At 46.0% G+C, this 19,016-nt stretch overlaps 3 protein-coding genes across 3 annotated transcripts; all 3 read right to left on the reverse strand.

Annotated features, from left to right (window-relative positions):
• Positions 1-108: 108 nt before the first annotated feature.
• LOC124657389 (putative wall-associated receptor kinase-like 16) lies at positions 109-2,257 on the reverse strand. The gene is made up of 3 exons (XM_047195948.1): positions 2,237-2,257; positions 1,533-1,713; positions 109-1,445 (listed from the first exon to the last, which is right to left on the reverse strand). Exons 1-3 carry the CDS (start codon positions 2,255-2,257, stop codon positions 208-210), a joined length of 1,440 nt encoding a protein of 479 aa, XP_047051904.1. The 3' UTR covers positions 109-207.
• Positions 2,258-10,510: 8,253 nt separating this feature from the next.
• LOC124657390 (wall-associated receptor kinase 5-like) lies at positions 10,511-12,166 on the reverse strand. The gene is made up of 2 exons (XM_047195949.1): positions 11,235-12,166; positions 10,511-11,139 (listed from the first exon to the last, which is right to left on the reverse strand). The coding sequence occupies exons 1-2, from the start codon at positions 12,127-12,129 to the stop codon at positions 10,511-10,513; spliced, it is 1,524 nt and encodes a 507-aa protein (XP_047051905.1). The 5' UTR covers positions 12,130-12,166.
• A 3,421-nt stretch (positions 12,167-15,587) lies between these two features.
• On the reverse strand, positions 15,588-16,804 carry LOC124653502 (40S ribosomal protein S28). Its single transcript, XM_047192557.1, has 2 exons — positions 16,718-16,804; positions 15,588-16,084 (listed from the first exon to the last, which is right to left on the reverse strand). Exon 2 carries the CDS (start codon positions 16,079-16,081, stop codon positions 15,884-15,886), a length of 198 nt encoding a protein of 65 aa, XP_047048513.1. The 5' UTR covers positions 16,082-16,084; positions 16,718-16,804; the 3' UTR covers positions 15,588-15,883.
• Positions 16,805-19,016: the final 2,212 nt, after the last annotated feature.

Consider the following 19,016-nt stretch of genomic DNA (forward strand, 5'->3'; position numbering starts at 1 on the left):
GTATTCACTGCAAGCATATTCGCTGTAAATAATTGTAATATAATTTTACACAATTGGCATGGGCTACAAATAGTATATAGGAAGCAAAACCACATGACATACTCTTGTCTAAAGCGAACAATGTAACATATTACAAGTCCATGGAAAATAAATGATACTTCAAATGAATAATAGGAAGGACACCGTTGTGGTATGGCACTTATATACTTATCGTGGGAAAGTGAGTGAGGATGAAAGTTCTTGCTCTAGACTGTAGCAAGAGATTCCTTTAGATGTTAAATTGCCAGCATTGACAACATTCATCGGTGCATCAGAATTACCAACATTTGGGCATAAAAAATGCTCAATCTCTTCATCACTAGCTGGGATAATTTTGCATTTTCTTAGCCTCTTACTTCTCAAGAATTGCAACCTCATATCCACTTCTCTCATAGTAGGTCTGTCCCTTCCTCTGAGTCTCAAGCATGCTTCTGTAAGTGAGCAAATATCATCAATCTCTTCTGCGTTTGCCTCCTTGACAACCTGATGATCCATTATTTCCATGACAACTCCCTCTTGCAATCCTTCCACGAAATAATGGGACAAGTTTTGTTTTGCACCTAAATCATTGATAAAAATTGGCTTTTTTCTTGTCAAAAGTTCCACAAGTATTACCCCAAAACTGTATACATCACTCTTTTCAGTTAGTGTCCCAGTATGGTAATACTCTGGATCTAGGTAACCAAATGTTCCTTGGACAATAGTCACCACATGAGTTTCATCGAGTGAAACTGATCTTGAAGCACCAAAGTCGGAAATCTTTGTAGCAAAGCTGCCATCCAATAGTATGTTAGAAGATTTTACATCTCTATGGAAAATTGGGATTGCAGCAGCTGAGTGCAGATAAGCCAGTGCCCCTGCTGCTTCTACTGCAATCCTAATACGATCATCCCATGACAACAAGCATTTAACACTAACATCAGTGTGAAGAAGGTCATGCAGTGTACCATTAGATATGAACTCGTACACCAGCAAAGGAACCTCAGATTCTAGGCAACAACCAAATAGCTTTACCACATTGCGATGAATGATTTGAGACAAGATAGCAACCTCGTTGATAAACTGGTCTATTTCAATTTGCTCCACAATTCTGGATTTTTTAATAGCTACCACCCGCTGGTCAGATAGTATCCCTTTATAAACTGTACCATGTCCTCCACGACCAAGAACACGAGTGGCATCAAAGTTGTTGGTTGCCTTCTCTAGCTCCTGCAAGGAGAATATCTTTGTTTTGTTTGTGGTGCTTTCATCAGAGATCAGCTGCTCCAAGAGTAAGCCTTGATTTTTCTTGAAGTGTGCTCGTCGGACTCTCTTCTGGATGCCTTTCTTCCACTTGTTGGCGAATACAATTACACAGACCGCAATAATTATGGAGCCAAGGCCACATGCAGTTCCAGTTGCGATACCTGCATTTGATCGTCACTCTCTGAGTCACTCTACATTTGGTTAACTGTAATTGCACTGAGGATATTTTGCTAGCTAGTACGACTTACCCACAAGAAGATTGTGTTGCTTTGCTGACGTAACACACTGCCTTTTTATCTGATCAAACTCTTTTCCATGAGGGCAACTCGTGCATGTGTAGCTTCCAGGAAAGTTTTGACATGTCCCGTTGCAGGAGAGTGATTTGCATTCATCGATATCTGCAGGAAATTCTGATTGGTTATAATACCTCTGTCCAAAAATATATGCTTTACATTTATCAAAATTTAGATGTATGTAAACCTTATTTATACTACTCCTATATTAAAATTTAGAAAAATCTAAGATATATATTTATAAACGAAGGGGGTATATTGGTGGTAAATGTATTACAACTTGTTAAAAAATGCCAGATTAAATTCGTATGATTTGAAACTCCTTAGGTTTACGTGTATTTCTTAAACTACCCATGACCCTCATAAATGCAAGGGCATCACTCTTAGTTTGTCGAAACTGTAAATATTTTCTTTGGCTCATCACTCAAAATCGGGTTTGGACGGCAGACCGCATTCATCAAAGGGGATGGCCGAATGGAATGATTTTCCTACTTTTCCGCCGTGATGATGAGTTGGCGTGTCACACCTTTTTGAGATGCTGCTACGCCATCTATATTTGGAACATGGTGAATGATTGGCTTGGCCTCAAAACCTTGAATCCTTTTGGCTTGGATTGCCTTCGACGATGTGCTATTTTGGTGTAGTAGTGTGGCTCTCACCAGACTTACACCCTGACTCATGGGCTGTTGATTTAATCGAAGGCTTGAGAATATGCTCGGAGAGTGCCTCCGTCATTTTATGTGGGTCCTGGGCAATCTGGACAGAACAAAATTTAGTATGGCATGGAGACCCATTCGGTGGCAGCATCGGTGAAATGGGCAATGGATATTAGATATAATCTAGCCCAGCTGGGCAAGGTCAAACGAAAGCTAAGGAGAAGCCGGTTTGGATGAAACCGAGAGATGGAATAGTAAAAATCAACGTGGACACAGTTTTTATCGAGATGGATAGACAAGGTACTACAAGGCTGGTTGTTCGAGATCACATGGCCCAATTGGTACTAAGCCATGCGTTGTGGTACAAACAGGCTGTTATTTCGTTGATTATGGAGGCTTTGGTGGTACGTGATGGGATTCAACTCGCCATTGATCGAAACCTTGCATCGGTAGTGATTGAAACCGATGCCAAAGTGGTGTTGAACTAGTTGGAAGATCCTGGGGAAGTAGATCAGAAATTACTTATATTTGTCAAGAGATAAATGAGCTTAGTGGGTTTATTTCTAGCATTAATTTTAAGTTCATTGGCAGGCTAGCAAATGAGGCAGCTCATCTCTGCGCCAAGAATGCTAGTAGTAATAGGTGAATGTGTTTGAGGATTAATTATAAGCCACCCTTCTTAGAAAATATCCTATTGAAGGATTGCAATCACATTACTTAATCAACGAAGCTCAGTTTGATCGCAAAAAAGGGACAAAAGGTAACAGTGTCTCTTGTTATGCTCGTCTTACGGGAGATATAGAATGAGTGGGACACTAAAAAAAGACATCCTTTTATCTGGTGGATTTTTTAGATGGCACAAGCCGCAGTCATGTGCAAAAAGCAATGTGACCTACGGATGAGCCATTCTTAGAGGCAAGTAAGGTCAACACCTAAAATTTCACCATGCTATATCCCATGCTGACGAATATATACGTCGTGGAATTTGGCACGCAAGCCCGACACGTGGTAACTCCATGATGCATTAAGGGAGGAATTTAGCAATGTGCCGTCCATTATAAGCGCCGTTAAAAGTTGGCCTAAAATTGGAGACTGGTCAAGTACGTGTCGCTGACTTGTTAACATTGTATCGCTGACTGTCTGACCAAAAAAAAAATATTATATCGTTGACAAGTGCAGCACACTACTATCGAGTCGTGCGTTGTAATTATATTGGCCCCTTGTGCATACGCGGTCCAAATAGCTGGCCATTCTAGAGCCCATAAACAAACCCTACCCACTTCACAACCCCGTTCAACACTTAGCGCCCATTACCCACTATCCACTACCGTCTCTCTACGCCATCACACTCACAGTTACCGACTCCCACGAACCCTTGACTGGCTCGGAAAATTATATCTCACCAACTGACCAACTCTCATCTCTGTTACTAACTTCCCTCCCCACTCCCGATCGTGGTAAGGAGATGAAGCCCAAATTAGACAGTTGAAGGATGAGTTTTTTTCCGGGCTAGCGTGAATGCAATGATTACATGTGTTGCTCGATGTTCAAAAAGGCTAGGACCCTCATGCTATGTTGTAGTGGAATGCGAATATCTTCTAAAACAAAAGCAGCATGCCTAGGGTCGTTTTCCCTAGAGCTAAGCTTGAAGCTAAATCTTGGGTCCTTGCGTGCAAAACAATTGGGTATGTTAATACCGGGAGAGTGAGTCCGAAGTGCCTATGCCTCGAGGTCGTTGGCGATGCGCGGTGAAGACGAAGCCCTTGATTGCTTTCCTGCTACTTTTTCTAAGGGATTAGTTGCAAAGTGCATGGACCAAACTGTATTTTCCTTTACATTTAGGGTCCTATATGTAATTGTGTTATCACCGCTGAAGTAATATATGCTTCGGGGCCCTTCGGGGCCTATTCCCGTTCAAAATAAATAAATATCGGGAGAGTAAGCTTTTATCTCAGTGGGGGTCGCTTGTAACCTAAACCTTAAACTATCTTCCTATTTAATCAAATAAGTCAAATCTTTTGCCTTTCCTTAAAAAACTATATTTGCATGGAATATTTCTTGGGGTCCAATCGAATATCCACCAATTGTGTTAGATTATCATTGGTGTATGTGACAAGGACTACCATGATTTAAATAATCCATAAAATTGCTTATTTGCGTTCATGGTTCAATTATGGTTTTTTTCCGTATTCATGTCCTATCGTGATGTCTATAGGCTATGATTTTTTTTTATAGTAAAATCTACTAATTATGATATGTTTAGACACAGTTACGAAGACCCAAGGTATGAGATTTATTTAGGTATAAATATGTAGATATAATGGATTTAATTTGGGTAACATAGATCTATGGTTATAATATTTTTATGCACAATTACGGAGATCGAAGCCTATGTATAATAGTAGAAAAGTAACGTGTTCGTTTAGAGAAGACAATAAATATATGTGGTACAGTGGATTATCGATCTTTCTAACATGGGAACGTGTCCTAGAAGCGGTTCATGTACGATGCATGTCGTTAGCATCTGATCCTTTGTAGGGTGGTTGGTCCAACCACATACATGTAGGAAATCTTTCCACGATCCAATTTTTTTTCTCTTAAACCATTAATCCAGTTGATGATCCATTTTTATTGCTGGGTGCGTATCTACGAGAGGTTTCAAATAAAATCCCATTTTAATATGTTTTGACAAAAGTTTTTTTTTACATGAGTTACTAAGTTAGTATTGTAGCTAACATGTTAATAGTTAACTGCTACCGTTCAAAGTGTATGGAGTACGTTACCGGGTAACTTTTACCTTTTTTTTTTGGTCACTGAAATGATCTACATGTATAGAGAGTGTGTATGATGCGGTCTAAACACGTAAAGGACGACATTATTATTAGTGATGTATAGATCCTTTACTGTATATTCCCAGTATATAAGGGGTTTTACTGTATATTGTAACACATGTACATGTACTGGCTTTTGGCCTCTTGTGAATACTAGTTGCTCATTCACAACATGCTATCAGAGCTCTAGGTTTAGCTCTTTGCACGCTGCAACTCCGTGCTCGATCCGTGCCGCCGCCGATGATCTTTTTGGCCGCCGCTGCTCCACTGCCCTCTTCCTCTCCCATTCTCGTCGGGATCGAGTTGATTTCCAAAAAAAGGCCATTTCCGTCGGTTCTAGACCTCCGGCCGGTCTTGCTCTGGCCGATACCATCCCGGCCGCCCCAGGCCCTGCCCCGTCCGCCTTTGGCCGGTACCGCCCCGACCGGGAGTCCCTGCCTCCGGCCGCCCCCCCCCCCCCGCCGCCTTCGGCTGGCCTTGCCCCGGCCGGCTCTGCTCCGGCTGGCTCCGCCCTAGGTTGGTTCTTGGCCGGCTCCGCCCTAGGTTGGTTCTGCCCCGGCTGGCTCTGCTCCGGCTGCCCGTGGTGCAGCTCGACCCGGCCAGCTCTGCCTCTAGTTGGCAGATCCAGATCTGAAAAAAGGAAAGAGCAAGATGGCATCCTCTTCGTCTGGCTACGTCAATATCCCTTGATGCCCACTGATCTTTGATGGTACCAACTATGAAGAGTTTGCTACCTTTATGCGCATTCACATGCGTGGTCTTCGGTTGTGGGGTGTTCTTACCAGCGAGGTCTCTTGTCCGCCGCATCCCACTGCTTATGTGCCTCCTACCCCGCCGTCAGTGCCACAGACCCTCACTGATGATGCTACTCAGACTGATCGGGATGCAGTCAAGTCTGCCGATGCTGCTGCTGATGAGGCATATGAGGAGCATGTACTTGCTTATTCAGAGGCTCTTGGCTTCTACCGTGATAGTTTGGCTGCTTTCACTTAGTGGTGTGATGAGGATGCTAGAGCTGCTGCTGTTTTCTTTCTCAGAGTGTTCAACCACAGTTTGCTTCTGAGTTTATGGGCCTAGCTACTGTCGCTGAGATGTGGTCTCACCCTTCGTCAACGCTATCAGCCTTCTGGGGATTCTTTGTGTTTATCTATTTTGCGTCAGGAGCATGATCTTCAGCAGGGTGACTCTACTGTTGATGAGTTCTACACCCAGAGTGTGGCTATCTGGCTCCAGCTTGACTCCCTTCGCGGTGTTGTCTGTGATACTTGTCAGTGTTGCCAGACAGTACGTTCAGATATGGATTTTCAAAGGATCCATGAGTTCCTGTCTAGATTTCGTCCAGAGTTTGAGCCCCATCATGCCCAGTTGTTTTCTCGGGGCCGTGTTCCTCTCTCAGAGGTGTTGACTGAGCTCCGTGCTGAGGAGACTCATCTGCGTGGTGCTGATCTACTTGGGACACCTTCTGTTCTTGTTGCTCGGGTGCCGGTTACACCTGCACCGTCGCTTTTGGATTCTGGAGAAAATGACGTGGGTGAGCGCAAGCATCGCCACCTGCTTGAGACGGCTCGTGCGATGATGATCGTCAACTCTCTTCCTCCTCACTTTTGGGTTGAAGCTGTATATATTTCCACCTATCTTATCAACCTTCAGCCATCCACGGCCTTACAGGGTGGTATTCCTCTTGAGCGTCTTACTGGTCGTGCTCCTGATTATTTGACCCTTCGTCTTTTTGGTTGTCTTTTCTATGTTCTTCTTGCTCCACGCGAATGCACCAAGCTAACTGCTCATTCTGTTGAGTGTGTCTTTCTTGGCTATAGTCCTGAGCACAAGGGATCCTATTGGTCGTCGGATGCGCATATCTCGGGATGTTACTTTTGATGAGTCTCGTCCTTTCTACCCGCGTGTCTCTTCCTCTTCCTCCTCGGTGGATGATATCTCCTTTCTCATGTTCCCTGACTCACCTCCTCCAGTGCCTCAGGTCCCTGCTCCGCCGACTCTCTCCCCACCTTCTACTCCTTCTTCACCCACCAGACCCCCTCTCCTCCCTCACCGCCTTCCCCACCCTCCCCACCTTCCTCTCCCACGTCACCTTCATCTCCCTATGTTCGTTCCATCACCTGCAAGTGGGTCTACAAGATCAAGACTCGCTCCGATGGTTCTCTTGAGCGCTACAAGGCTCGTCTTGTGGCTCGCGGCTTTCAGCAGGAGCATGGTCGTGACTATGACGAGACCTTTGCTCTAGTGCCTCATATGACCATTGTTCGTACTCTTCTTGCTGTTGCTTCTGTTCGTCACTAGTCTGTCTCTCAGCTTGATGTCCAGAATGCCTTTCTTAACGGTGAGTTATATGAGGAGGTATACATATAGCCACCTCCTAGGTACTCTATTCCCGATGGCATGGTCTGTCGTCTCCGGCGCTCTCTCTATGGCCTAAAGCAAGCCCCTCGCGCCTGGTTTCAGCGTTTCGCCTCTGTGGTAACCTCTGATGGTTTTTTCTCCAGCGCACATGACCCTACGCTCTTTGTCCACACCTCTTCCCGTGGTCAGACTCTCCTTCTTATTTATGTCGATGACATGATCATCACAGGTGAAAACCCTGAGTACATTGCCTTTGTCAAGGCCCGTCTTCGTGATCAGTTTCACATGACTGATCTTGGTCCTCTTTGCTACTTTCTTGGAATTGAGATTTCTTCTACCTCTGATGGCTTCTATATCTCCCAGGACAAGTATATTCAGGACCTTCTCACTCGTGCCACTTTTAGCGATGAGCGCACTGTTGAGACTCCTATGGAGCTCAATGCCCATCTCCGTGCCACTGATGGTGATCCTCTTCCGGATCCGACTCGCTATCATCACTTGGTTGGGAGACTTGTCTACCTTGGTGTCACCCATCCCGACATCTCCTACCCGGTCCATATTCGGAGTCAGTTCATGTTTGCTCCCACTAGTGTCCACTATAGTCATCTCCTTCGTGTCCTCCGCTATCTTCGTGGCACTATCTCCCGTCGCCTCTTCTTTCCTCGTTCCAGCTCCTTACAGCTCCAGACCTACTCAGATGCTACCTGGGCTAGTGATCCATCTGATCGCAAGTCTCTTTCTACCTACCGTATCTTTCTTGGTGGTTCTCTTATTGCTTGGAAGACCAAGAAGCAGATTGCAGTCTCCCATTCGAGTGTCAACGCTGAGTTGCGAGCGATGGCTCTCTTGACGGCAGAGGTGACTTGGTTACGCTGGTTATTGGAGGACTTTGGTGTTTCTACTGATGAACCGACTCCTCTCTTATCTGACAGTACTTGTGCCATCAGCATTGCGCGTGATCCGGTGAAGCACAAGCTCACCAAACACATTGGCGTTGATGCCTTCTTTGTGTGTAATGCTGTGCAGGATCAGGTCATGGCTCTAAAGTATGTGCATTCCGAGCTACAACTTGCTGATTTCTTCACGAAGACCCAGACTAGAGCACAACATGGGTTCCTTCGCTCCAAACTCAGTGTTGTTGATCCACCATGAGTTGGGGGGGGTTAGTGATGTATAGAACCATTTATTGTATATTCCCAGTATATGAGGGGCTTACATGCATATTGTAACACATGTACATGTACTGGCCTTTGACCCCCTATGAATACTAGTTGCTCATTCACAACAATTATAATCACGTAAGGATTACATGGACGATGAGCGAAGTTCAAAGAAAATCCTAGCAATCAACATTGGCAAACCTAGTGACCAAAAGAGTATAATCTGGTACCTAGAATAAAAAATAATATTGATAAAACATATTAAAATGTGATCTAATTTGAAAAATCTCGTCACGATAAAGCTAATCGTGAATACATATCACCGTTTCGGTTGAGATTTGAAAATCAAAAGTAATCCAATTCAGGCAAGGGGATTGCATGCATGCATGGCCGGGCTACCATATTAAATCCTTGTCCATGGAAAGAAAATCTGGATCATTTTTCCTAGATAGCACAATCCATGAATTATATTTTATCTCAATTCCTCGCAATAAATGATAGTTAATTAAAATTTAGTAGGAAATTGTGTGGCTAAAGAAGGCAAATGGTACAATAGGAAAAACATTTTTCTTATTTCATAAGAGACCATCCCTGCAACATTCTCTTTCTTCATTCTCCACTACTAGGAAAATAGCTAGCCAAAATATAGCTAGTAGTGGTGCACTGTGATAGTGGTGTGCCACTGCTAACCCATTACCAATGGCGTAACATGGTTAGAGGTGCCCACTGCTATTCATGAGCCTAATGGACCCCCTCCCCTAGACATACTAGTGGCGCACCACGCCTAGTTGTTTTGGGGCAGCACTTGCATGGCGCCCCACCATCTTTCAGTAAAATGCCATTTTTAGTTGCATACGACCTTAGATTAAAAAGTATCTACGAAACTTTTTACATCCGATTTCAACGGCCTATGACAGTTTACTGATTTTTAAAATCCTCAAAATAAAAAAAGGAAATAAAAGTTTTCAGATGTTTTAAATTTTGATGAAAAATTTCAAATATTTTTTTTAGCAATGGCGTGCGCCACTATTAACCTTTCCGCATTGGAATTTCGAAACGGCCGGCTACCTACCCCAACTCTTCTAATCCACCTCCCTCCTCCACACATTCCCCTCCTCCATCATCTCTTCCTCCTTCCCCTCCCCCACCTCCATTCTCTCCTCATCCTTCTCTTCTCCATCCTCTCCTCCTCCTCCTCCTCCTCCTCCTGCTCCTCCTCCTCCTCCTCCTCCTCTCTCTCCACCATTTCGGCGCTCCTCCCTCCTCTTCGGCCTTCTCTCGTCCAAGCACTCTGGCGCCCCTCCCTCCTCTTCGTCTATCCTCTGCTCCATCCTCTACTCCCACTCTTTTTCATTCTCTCCGGCTTAGTCTCCTCCAATCTCCCCCACGAACCTATCTAATTCAGAAAACAAAAAAAGAGAAAAAATAGTGCTAGATAAACGGGATACATATTTCAGAAAACAAAACAAGGAAAATGAGCAAAACAAATCTTGAAAAATGGTGCTAGATCCATATCTAGATTTCAATTTTTTTACCAATGATGCACCTACTTTTTAGCAGCGACGCACCTCGAGGAACTACCAATGGTGCACCCTAAATGCTAGGAGTGGCGCACCATGGGTTAACACTGGTGCGCCATTTAGTGTGCCACTACTAACACTTAGCGGTGGGGTGGTAGTACGCCACTAATAGCCTTTTTCCTAATAGGGCTCTCTCCATCAACTAAGCGAAAATCTGATGTGGCAAGCCAAAGGGAAATCTAACATCACATCATTGTACATGCTCTAACTGATGCGATGTGTTAAAGGGATTTTCCACTAGATCATCCGCTGGATGTTTGCGATCTACTAATAAAGGGATTTCCACTAGATCACCGCCGGATGTTTTACTTTATCCTAGGAATTTCTAGCGATTTCGCTATTTTTCTTCTATATTGTGATTTTTAGGATATAGTCAATTAATAGATAGATAGTTTTTCTAAATATTTGTAGGTATGAGAGCAACAGTAGTGCACAATGAAGGGTGATGAGAAGGATCAGACCTGTGCAATTATCCTTGATGTACGGATTTCCTTGAAAGCCTGGCGAACACTTGCAACGATACCCCATAAATATTTCACCGTGGGTGACGTTTAGGCAATAGCTGTGGGAACTGCGGCATGCATACCCGGTATCCTTTTGCATAGCTGTTTGACAAGTTAAATTGGCAACCGCCCACTTTATAACAATGTCGTATTCCATGGAAAAATCAAATCGATCTTCCATAAGGGCTTCCTCATCCCATTCATATCCAGTATTGTCTGTCTGGATTAACATTACCTCTTTTGCATTACTTCCGCTCACCATGTTGCTAACAGTCAGAGTTCCATCTTCCACTGATACATCAGTCACATGGTATTGTGCAATTGAGACAGAAAGAGTGAGATTACCAGATGTACAATTAAGAAGGAATCTTTCATTTGCAGAACAGCCTTCTTCGAGCCCAAAGGGGAAGGGGACAGTAATGGGTCCACATGATGAGCGACACTGTTCTTTGGGCTTGGGGTTATAATAATCTGCTCCACAGTAGATAGACATATGCAAAAAGTAAGAACAGGGGATCAAGGCTAAATTTGTAGAAGGGAATTTCAGCTCAGTAGGGTCGGAAGCAGACCTGTAACGCATCCATCTAAAATGTATGGGTTGCCTTGTGAATAATAAGAAGAGCAGGAACACTGGTAACCACCAGTTGAGAAATTCTGGCAAATGCTATCGTTGCTACAGGCATAGGTCGCGTAGTTCATTTGTGCTCTTTCACAGCTTGGTTGGTCCATGATAGTAAATCTAAGATACGCACCACGAACAGTAATACTACTAAGATTTGTCCAAGCTGAGAAAACAGAGGTTGTATTACTTTTGTAATACTCATCATCTGCCACGAAAGCCATAATGCCAGGGTGCAACCAATCTGATTGTGTTGCAGTAGTATTAGTGCTGACAAGTTTTGCCCGAAAGCCTGGCAGGTCCCTTTGCAACGAGATGAAGCAGCAGCCTATTCCGTTACAAGGGACTCCAGTCGGTGCCTTCTTGCCAGCGCATCGACTCATACAAGAACCAACGATGTCTCCCGTGCCAGACTCGAACAAGGTGACGTCAAAGTCACAACCAGCCACGAACAAAGTATTATACACACCGAGAGTAATACCTTCAGCAGGGGACTCCCATGACATGTTGTATGTATTTGTGCCTGGCTCCGTTGTAAGGTTGAAGAATATAGGGGTAACAGCTGCGTCGGAGTACGCGGCAGTGAGCACGATAGTGCTGCTGCCTAAAAAGAGCTTGGGAGGCTTGGTGGAGTGGTCGCAGGTGAGCTCGAAGCCTTGACGGAAGCAGCCGGACCCTACACCGAAGGGATACCAGATGTCGGCATCCCCGCACCTTGGGATGCAGTGAGCCAAGGAGTCGTTAGTAGGGATCTGCAAGGCCCCTCTGACGGCTCCGGCCGATGCTTGCGGCGCAGCTGCCGAGAACATCAGCACCAAAGACATGGCGGTGAGTATCGTGCTCATCGGTGCCCTGCGCCAGTAAGCTGGTGTTAATGCTGGTGTTGGGGGTGGGGGGTTCCGTGTTTTTTGTTTGGTGCATTTGTAAGCTGTATAAAGACGACCCCAGCTACGAGTCAACTATAGCGCCAATAAAAACATGTAAGTGTAGCTAGGAATTCCAGGGCCACTATTCCCATCAGATGTGATGGTCGAGTTGTTGCTAACGCCAACACGACTCGCCAATGGCCACTGCTTGCTGCTTGCTCGGAGCCACATGAAAACACATATTCCATGTCAAGTTTTCATAGCGGAAATATACATTATCCAAAACCATACGAGAAGTAAACAAATGAAACGAGAAAGAAAGAGCGTTCTCGCATCCATAGGAACCCCGCTGACAGATGAAAACGCAGATTCCATGTCAAGTGCAAAGTCTGCCAGAGTTGGATTTATATCTAGAGTTGGTAGGTTCAATCCTCTCCTGGTGGTAATACATCCATCCTTTGATCCCATCCAAGTTGAGAGCTGGATTCAATGGAGCCACCCAATGCATTTTCAGATGTATATCTGGCTGGAGTGGAACAAGCGCATCTTCAAGGACAAGACCTCCGCATGGGGGGTGGTATTGAAGATCAGAAACAATCTAATGGAGTGGAATACGGCGGAGCTTCGTGCAATAGAGAGAGTAATCCCATAAGGGTAGATTGGACTAAACCACCGATGCACCATCTGTAGAGTCATCAGTGGGACAGCGGCATTAAGGCACTTGTAAACCCTTGTAAATTTCTTCTTTCTACTGTATCTTAATATATTGACACGCAGAGCTCCTGCGGTATCCTCGAAAAAAAAACTATAACAAGTATGGGAGATATTGGTGTTCTGTATGTTCTAGTCACGATACTTGAACCTGAATTCCTTCTGGCCAATCAGTAGTTCAGTACTTGCTGCCGGCAGTGTATACTTTTTCAACGGCACCTTGTGTGTCATGCTGCAGAGCACACTCAGTGATCCTTATCATGCAGCCGGAAAGGGATTAATAGTTTGATATGGTGTTACTTTCACAATGAAACTATGTTGGCTTGACTTGAAAAGTTAGGAACTGTATCAGACTGCACTTGTTTCATGTCCTTTCACAATGCAGGTATCGCCCTATCCCTTTATAAAAAAAAAGTATCTCCTATCAGGCGCTGCTATAACTTTTCCAGCAATGGACTGGTTACTTGGTTAGGTTAATAATAATTTAACGTACTATGGCCATGTCACTGAGCCATCAAGCAGGCATGGCTGTGCACAAGTGTTTAAACACCAACATAAGCAACTTCAGATGGACATAAGAGCATCTCCAATCGCGTACCCCAAACGCCGTCCCTAATGAGGAATTCAAATAGTTTGCATTCAAAAGAGATCGTTCCCACTGAAGTCGTCGCGATCAGAGCAGCGGCGATCAAAGTAGTGGGCGTGCGATCATATTACAGGCCGACGATAGAATTAGAAGAAGGGGTTGATGTAGGGCGATGCCGACGCCAACGACGACGGCGCATCCTGAGTCGACGTAGGCCCATCATTCACGATGAACTCGTCGTGATCTGCACGGTGTACATGCTCCGTCGCGACGTCGAGGCAGAGGCCAACGCAGGTGTAGTAGCGGATGCGTCTGCCGGCTCTTGCTCCAGGGTTGGGGCCGCTGCCGCTGCCTGGGCCGCCGCCTCGGACTCCGCCTCGGTCGACGCCATTTTGGCTTCGATGTCGTCGTCCTCCACCCCCTCCTCCACCCCGTCCCCCTCCCCCTCCCCCTCCTCCTCCACTTCCTCCTCCTCCTCAGCACCGGCGCCGTCGAATTCGAGCGGGCCCCTGCGGCCATTGAACGGGGCGCCCTCCGATCCGGGTCCTGGCTGGTACGTTGGGGAGTAGAACATAGCGTTGGGGTTGAAGCCTCCATGAGGCAGCGCATCCTCGTACCGCGGCGACAAGTTTGGCGTCACATACACAGGAGTGGCGGAGGGGCCGCCGTTGTAGAACCCGGATGTCGACGGGGACAACACTCCCGGAATGCACAGCGGCATAGTCGTACTCCATGGGCTCGCGTTGGTGGCAGCGATACACCCGGCCAGCGCGTGCTGGTGCGTGCGCGCCGCCAACGCCTTCTCCAACTGCGCCGCCCTCCGTCCTTTCCGCTGCGCCGTCGACAACTTCCGGCGCAGATAGTCTTGATGCCACTAATCATCGGTCCAGCCTTCCGGCTTCTTCTTCGGAGCCGGCGCCTTCCGCGGCTTCGCGAAGGGCGCCTTCGCCCCTTTCGTCCCATTGCCCGACGGCTTCTTGGTCCCTTTCTTGGCTATTTCAGTCGGTGGCGCCATGGATGGAGAGAGGGTGGCGGCGGGAGGAACAGCGTAGCGACGGCGGGAGGGAGAAATGAACTGGCGGGCGGGATAGTTCAAATGTGTTGGGATGGCATAAATGCGCGGCGGGAGAGGAGCGATGTGGCGGGAGCGGCAGACGGATTTTCTCTGTGCCGCTGACGCGTCGGGCCCGCGTCGCTTCGCCTCGCTTTTCGGTGTGTCCGGCGTCCCTGGAGCGTCCCCTGTGTAGCGGGAACGGGCTCGAGGCGTCGGACGCCGTATCGGGCCGCACGGACAAAAAAGGCTTTGGGGACGCGGCTGGAACTTTTTTATTTTTGTCTGAGCGCCCTAAATCTTTTTGGGGGACACCACTGGAGATGCTCTAAGGCTTTAATCAATATAAGCAAGATCGGATGCACATACGGCTCTACTCGGAACCAAAATCCATCCATGTTCTGGTTTTCAGTTTTGTTACAGTGAAACCCATCAGAGCGGCAACTCTTATGTCGACTTCACATGGGGCAAACTATTTCCAACCTGACAAGCAAGAGCATAAGACAAAGCAATTGCATAGTACCGCAGTATTCACAGAACACAGCGAAAATGCACACGATCCAACGAGTTGCAAGGGAGGTCAGTTCCACCAACAGAACAAAAAGGACTCTATCGTGATGTGCCTAAACTTCCACATTAGCATGTTTTGTATAAGCAAGGAGCCAGTTGAGATGACACAACACGAAATCAGGTTATACCAGCTAGGAAAGCAATGTCTTTCATAAAGACAAGAGACTCTAGATGAGATCAGCTGTCATAACCCAGACGACTTTGTAGCTGTCTTATCTTATTAAGAAGGTGGCATATGTCATCGAACTCTAGGGTGTTTCCGGAAGGAAAAATTGCACGCGTACATAGTAGTGGTACAAGTTGACAAACATATAGGAGGATTGAAGAAACTATAATGTGGGGTTTTCACCAACAGAGCAAAAGGAATGGGATTTCTAAATTTCCATCTTTTATCAAGCTTACACATTAATGCAGGAGAGCCTATGGAATTTCAACCCCAGGCACATCATGAATTCAAAAGACATGAAATGACTAATATTAGTAGCAGCAATCAATTCACATTACTCAGAGATGACTGCATGATCAGGCCTCAAAACCATATTGCCAATTAATTTAGGCAACATAACAAAACTGCAACAGTGAAGTACTAATCATTACACCTCCATAGCCCACACGAAAGATGAAAATAATGGTCAAGAACACGATTCAAAAGCAGTACCAGAAGACATCATATTACTTCCGAAGACAGGAAAACCAACCTCATTACAGCTCATAGCCTACGCGAAGGTCGAAACCAATGTTCAAGAACTTGATTCAAAAGCAGTACAGTACGACACCAACAGCATTTTACTTCCGAAGACAGGAAAAACAACCGCTCAGCGCAGCCTCCTGGCCTCCCGCTCAGACTCAAGCAGGGTGAGGATGTCGCCCTCACGGACGGGGCCCTTGACGTTCCTCATGATGAGACGGTTCTGGTCATCCAAGAACTTCACCCTGACCTGGGTCACCTGACCCCTGGAGCCGGTGCGGCCCATCACCTTGACCACGACCGCAAGCTTGACCTGAGTGTCCATGCTCTGCACAAACAAAAAGATTTGCATTAGGAGCAGGCAACGTTAGAAACAGCTGTGCACAGTTAGAACTAACTAGAGAGGAAACAATTAGTATCACTAAATAACAGCTACCTATAACTAACAAAACAGCTCTAATCTTATAATAACCAACAGACCATGGATCTAACCTATTGCAAGGAAATGAGGCATAACAGCGCCACTTAATGTTCAGAGAAGGCATACCACAGTATTTGTCGTATCCGTACTTGCAATAACAGCAGGGCAGTGGGAACTATCTGGATAATCTATACATGTGATCCACGATAGTTAGGGCACATAACTATTATGCTGCCAGATCAGGACAAACTCACCAACCTAGTAGATGGATACAAGATTTGTCAACGTAACTGATGGGCTAGCGAAGCAGCATCTGGGGTTAAAATCCATACTATGAGCACAAATCGGTATCATAAGTAGAAACCCTTCGACCAGATAATCAACGCATGCTATCCACGATAATTACGGCATCAGAGAACGGCATCTAGGGTTCAAACAGAACGGCGCGCTACGAGAACGCATAGTCTACTGGTAAATCAGAGCAACCTAAGAGAACTGGGAAGGTGAACCGGAGGTGTAGGGATCGGAGCAGGCACGAACCTCTAGCGGCAGGCGATTGGGGACTGGGGAGCGATGGAGGGGGCTGCTTCGTCCCGGAGCGGCGCCTGGTTCTTCACGGAGAGATGTGGAGGCGGGGTTTGCGAAAGGCGGAGAACGGAGCAGCGGACTCTGTTATATAGGTGAACCCTAGGCGGCTCGGACTTGGTGCGTCCGTGCGGACGGCGGGCTGCGGGTCTTAGCAGGCCGGCCCAGTTGCGAAAACGCGCGGATGTTGCAGCAATTTACTAAATCTGGAAGAATTGTGGTATGGGCTATATTTAGGGCCAACAGAAAAAAAAATTGTGTTGCATGAACTACAAAAACACATGATTCAAAGCTAGTAGGTTGTTATTCCCTGACATACTGGTGTTGGTACTCTTGCCGATGTTGAATGACTGCTTTAATGGTTACGTGCGTGCACGCAACCTTGGCATTGCGGCTCAAAAAATTATGGAAGAACTTTCGTCGGTATCTACAGGTCTATGGTTCGTTATCTATCTTTGGCTGCCTTCAGAAGAGTACAAGATTGTGTTCTGGAAGAAGAAAGAATTTGACGACCTGAAAGATTTGTTACTATGTTTCGACAAAAAAGTAGCGAAACTTTCCCCTAAGGGTATGTAGGGGTTTTGCTAGATGCGTACATGAGAGTACAAATATGCGGGCGTGCCATCTTGCTTATTGAAACAAGAAATAATATAGAATAGACAAATAAAGATAAAACACCATATGAGGAACACTGCATTTTATTCATATCATTGCATTGTACAAATACATATTGCATGTTCCAATAGGACTATATCCTTTTTGCCTTCTCGCGTCGCGCTCATGGAGTATCTGACATAGGAGATTGCATAGTTCATTGATTCCCGGTGCTTTTGCAAGCATCCGGTTAATTACATCCGCAGGGTCAAGCCCCACAGAATACCTCCGATTAAGCTGCGCTGATGGTCGTCGTCATGTTTGGATTGCTCATCCATATGAATTGTGATATTAATGGAAAATATGTGTGCGGGTGGCTTTGTTTCGCCGAAACCCAGTCACATGTATTATCGCCATGTTGGTATGACCAACGTGATATGTCGAGGAAGGGGATGACTTTCGCCTCGTCGGTGCCCGGTCATGTAACGCCCTGATTTCATCGGACGCGGACATGTGTATGTGTTGCTATCGCCTCGTCGGTACCAAGCAACAGGTGTGTCCGATCCCGTAGGTTTGGGACATGTCAATAATAATAGTGACCTAGCCTCGTCGGCACTTGGCCATGGTTTTGTCTAGCCTCGTCAGCTTAGACATGATGGTAATGATATGTAGCCATTGTCTCGTCGACACTTGGCCAAGGTGTCGATGTTGAATAATATCACAAATGTATGTTGGGTGATGCTCCAAAAATATATCAATCTCGCTTCCTTGTAGGAGCAAAATCAATGTTACGTATATATGATCTCACCTCCTTGTGGCAGGCGATGTAGATGTAAATATGATCAATCATGCTTCCTCGTAAGGAGCAAGATCGATTTTGATAATTGGACTTCTTCGCACATGGACTTAGCCACGTACGCTCATCATAATTTGCATGGAGCCGCAGTTCACCATCCACATAGAATAGATCACACGCTCATATATTTTTTGGAAGATGGTTCCATCACATCGGGAAGCTTTGATCATTAGCCTCACATCGATGGTAGAACTTGTAATCATGGTAGAGCCGCAGTCGACTACCCTCGTAGGGGTGTACCTCTATTGTAGGGGTAAACCACCATCGCAGGTATAGCCATCCCGCGCTCATGTACTTGACAGCCAATTCCATCACATCGGGAGGCCATGATTTATAGCCTCGCTTCGATGGCGGAATATACAATTGCTTTGATCTTGATTTTGCCTCTTGAATCAATGGCGGATGCATATACGTAGAATAAACACTTTGAGGAAGAAGTATATATCAAGATGCCAAAATTTATTGCTTCATCGTCAAAGACGCGCTTCCCTCCGGCCCCATAGTAGTTGCCATAAACAACGCTGCATAGCAGCAATCGTCTCGAATTTTGGTGGGTGAAAGTGTGGCGTTCGTCGTTGCAAAATTCTGATGCAAGAACGACAAACTAGATGGATGAATGTGGTGTTGTTCGCCGCTGCAAAATTCCGATGCGAAGCGACGAACTTGCGTGGCGCGAGGGTCCGGCGAGATTGTGCCTTGACTTCCTCCGCATCCGCGTGCGTGTGTGTATATATATTTGAGTCATCGGCGGCGCGAGGGAGCGAGAGTAGCTCGGCGTGATTTTGCCGGCCTCCCGTCAATGCC

Source organism: Lolium rigidum, chromosome 5 (assembly GCF_022539505.1).
Source record: "Lolium rigidum isolate FL_2022 chromosome 5, APGP_CSIRO_Lrig_0.1, whole genome shotgun sequence".
Lineage (NCBI taxonomy): Eukaryota > Viridiplantae > Streptophyta > Magnoliopsida > Poales > Poaceae > Lolium > Lolium rigidum.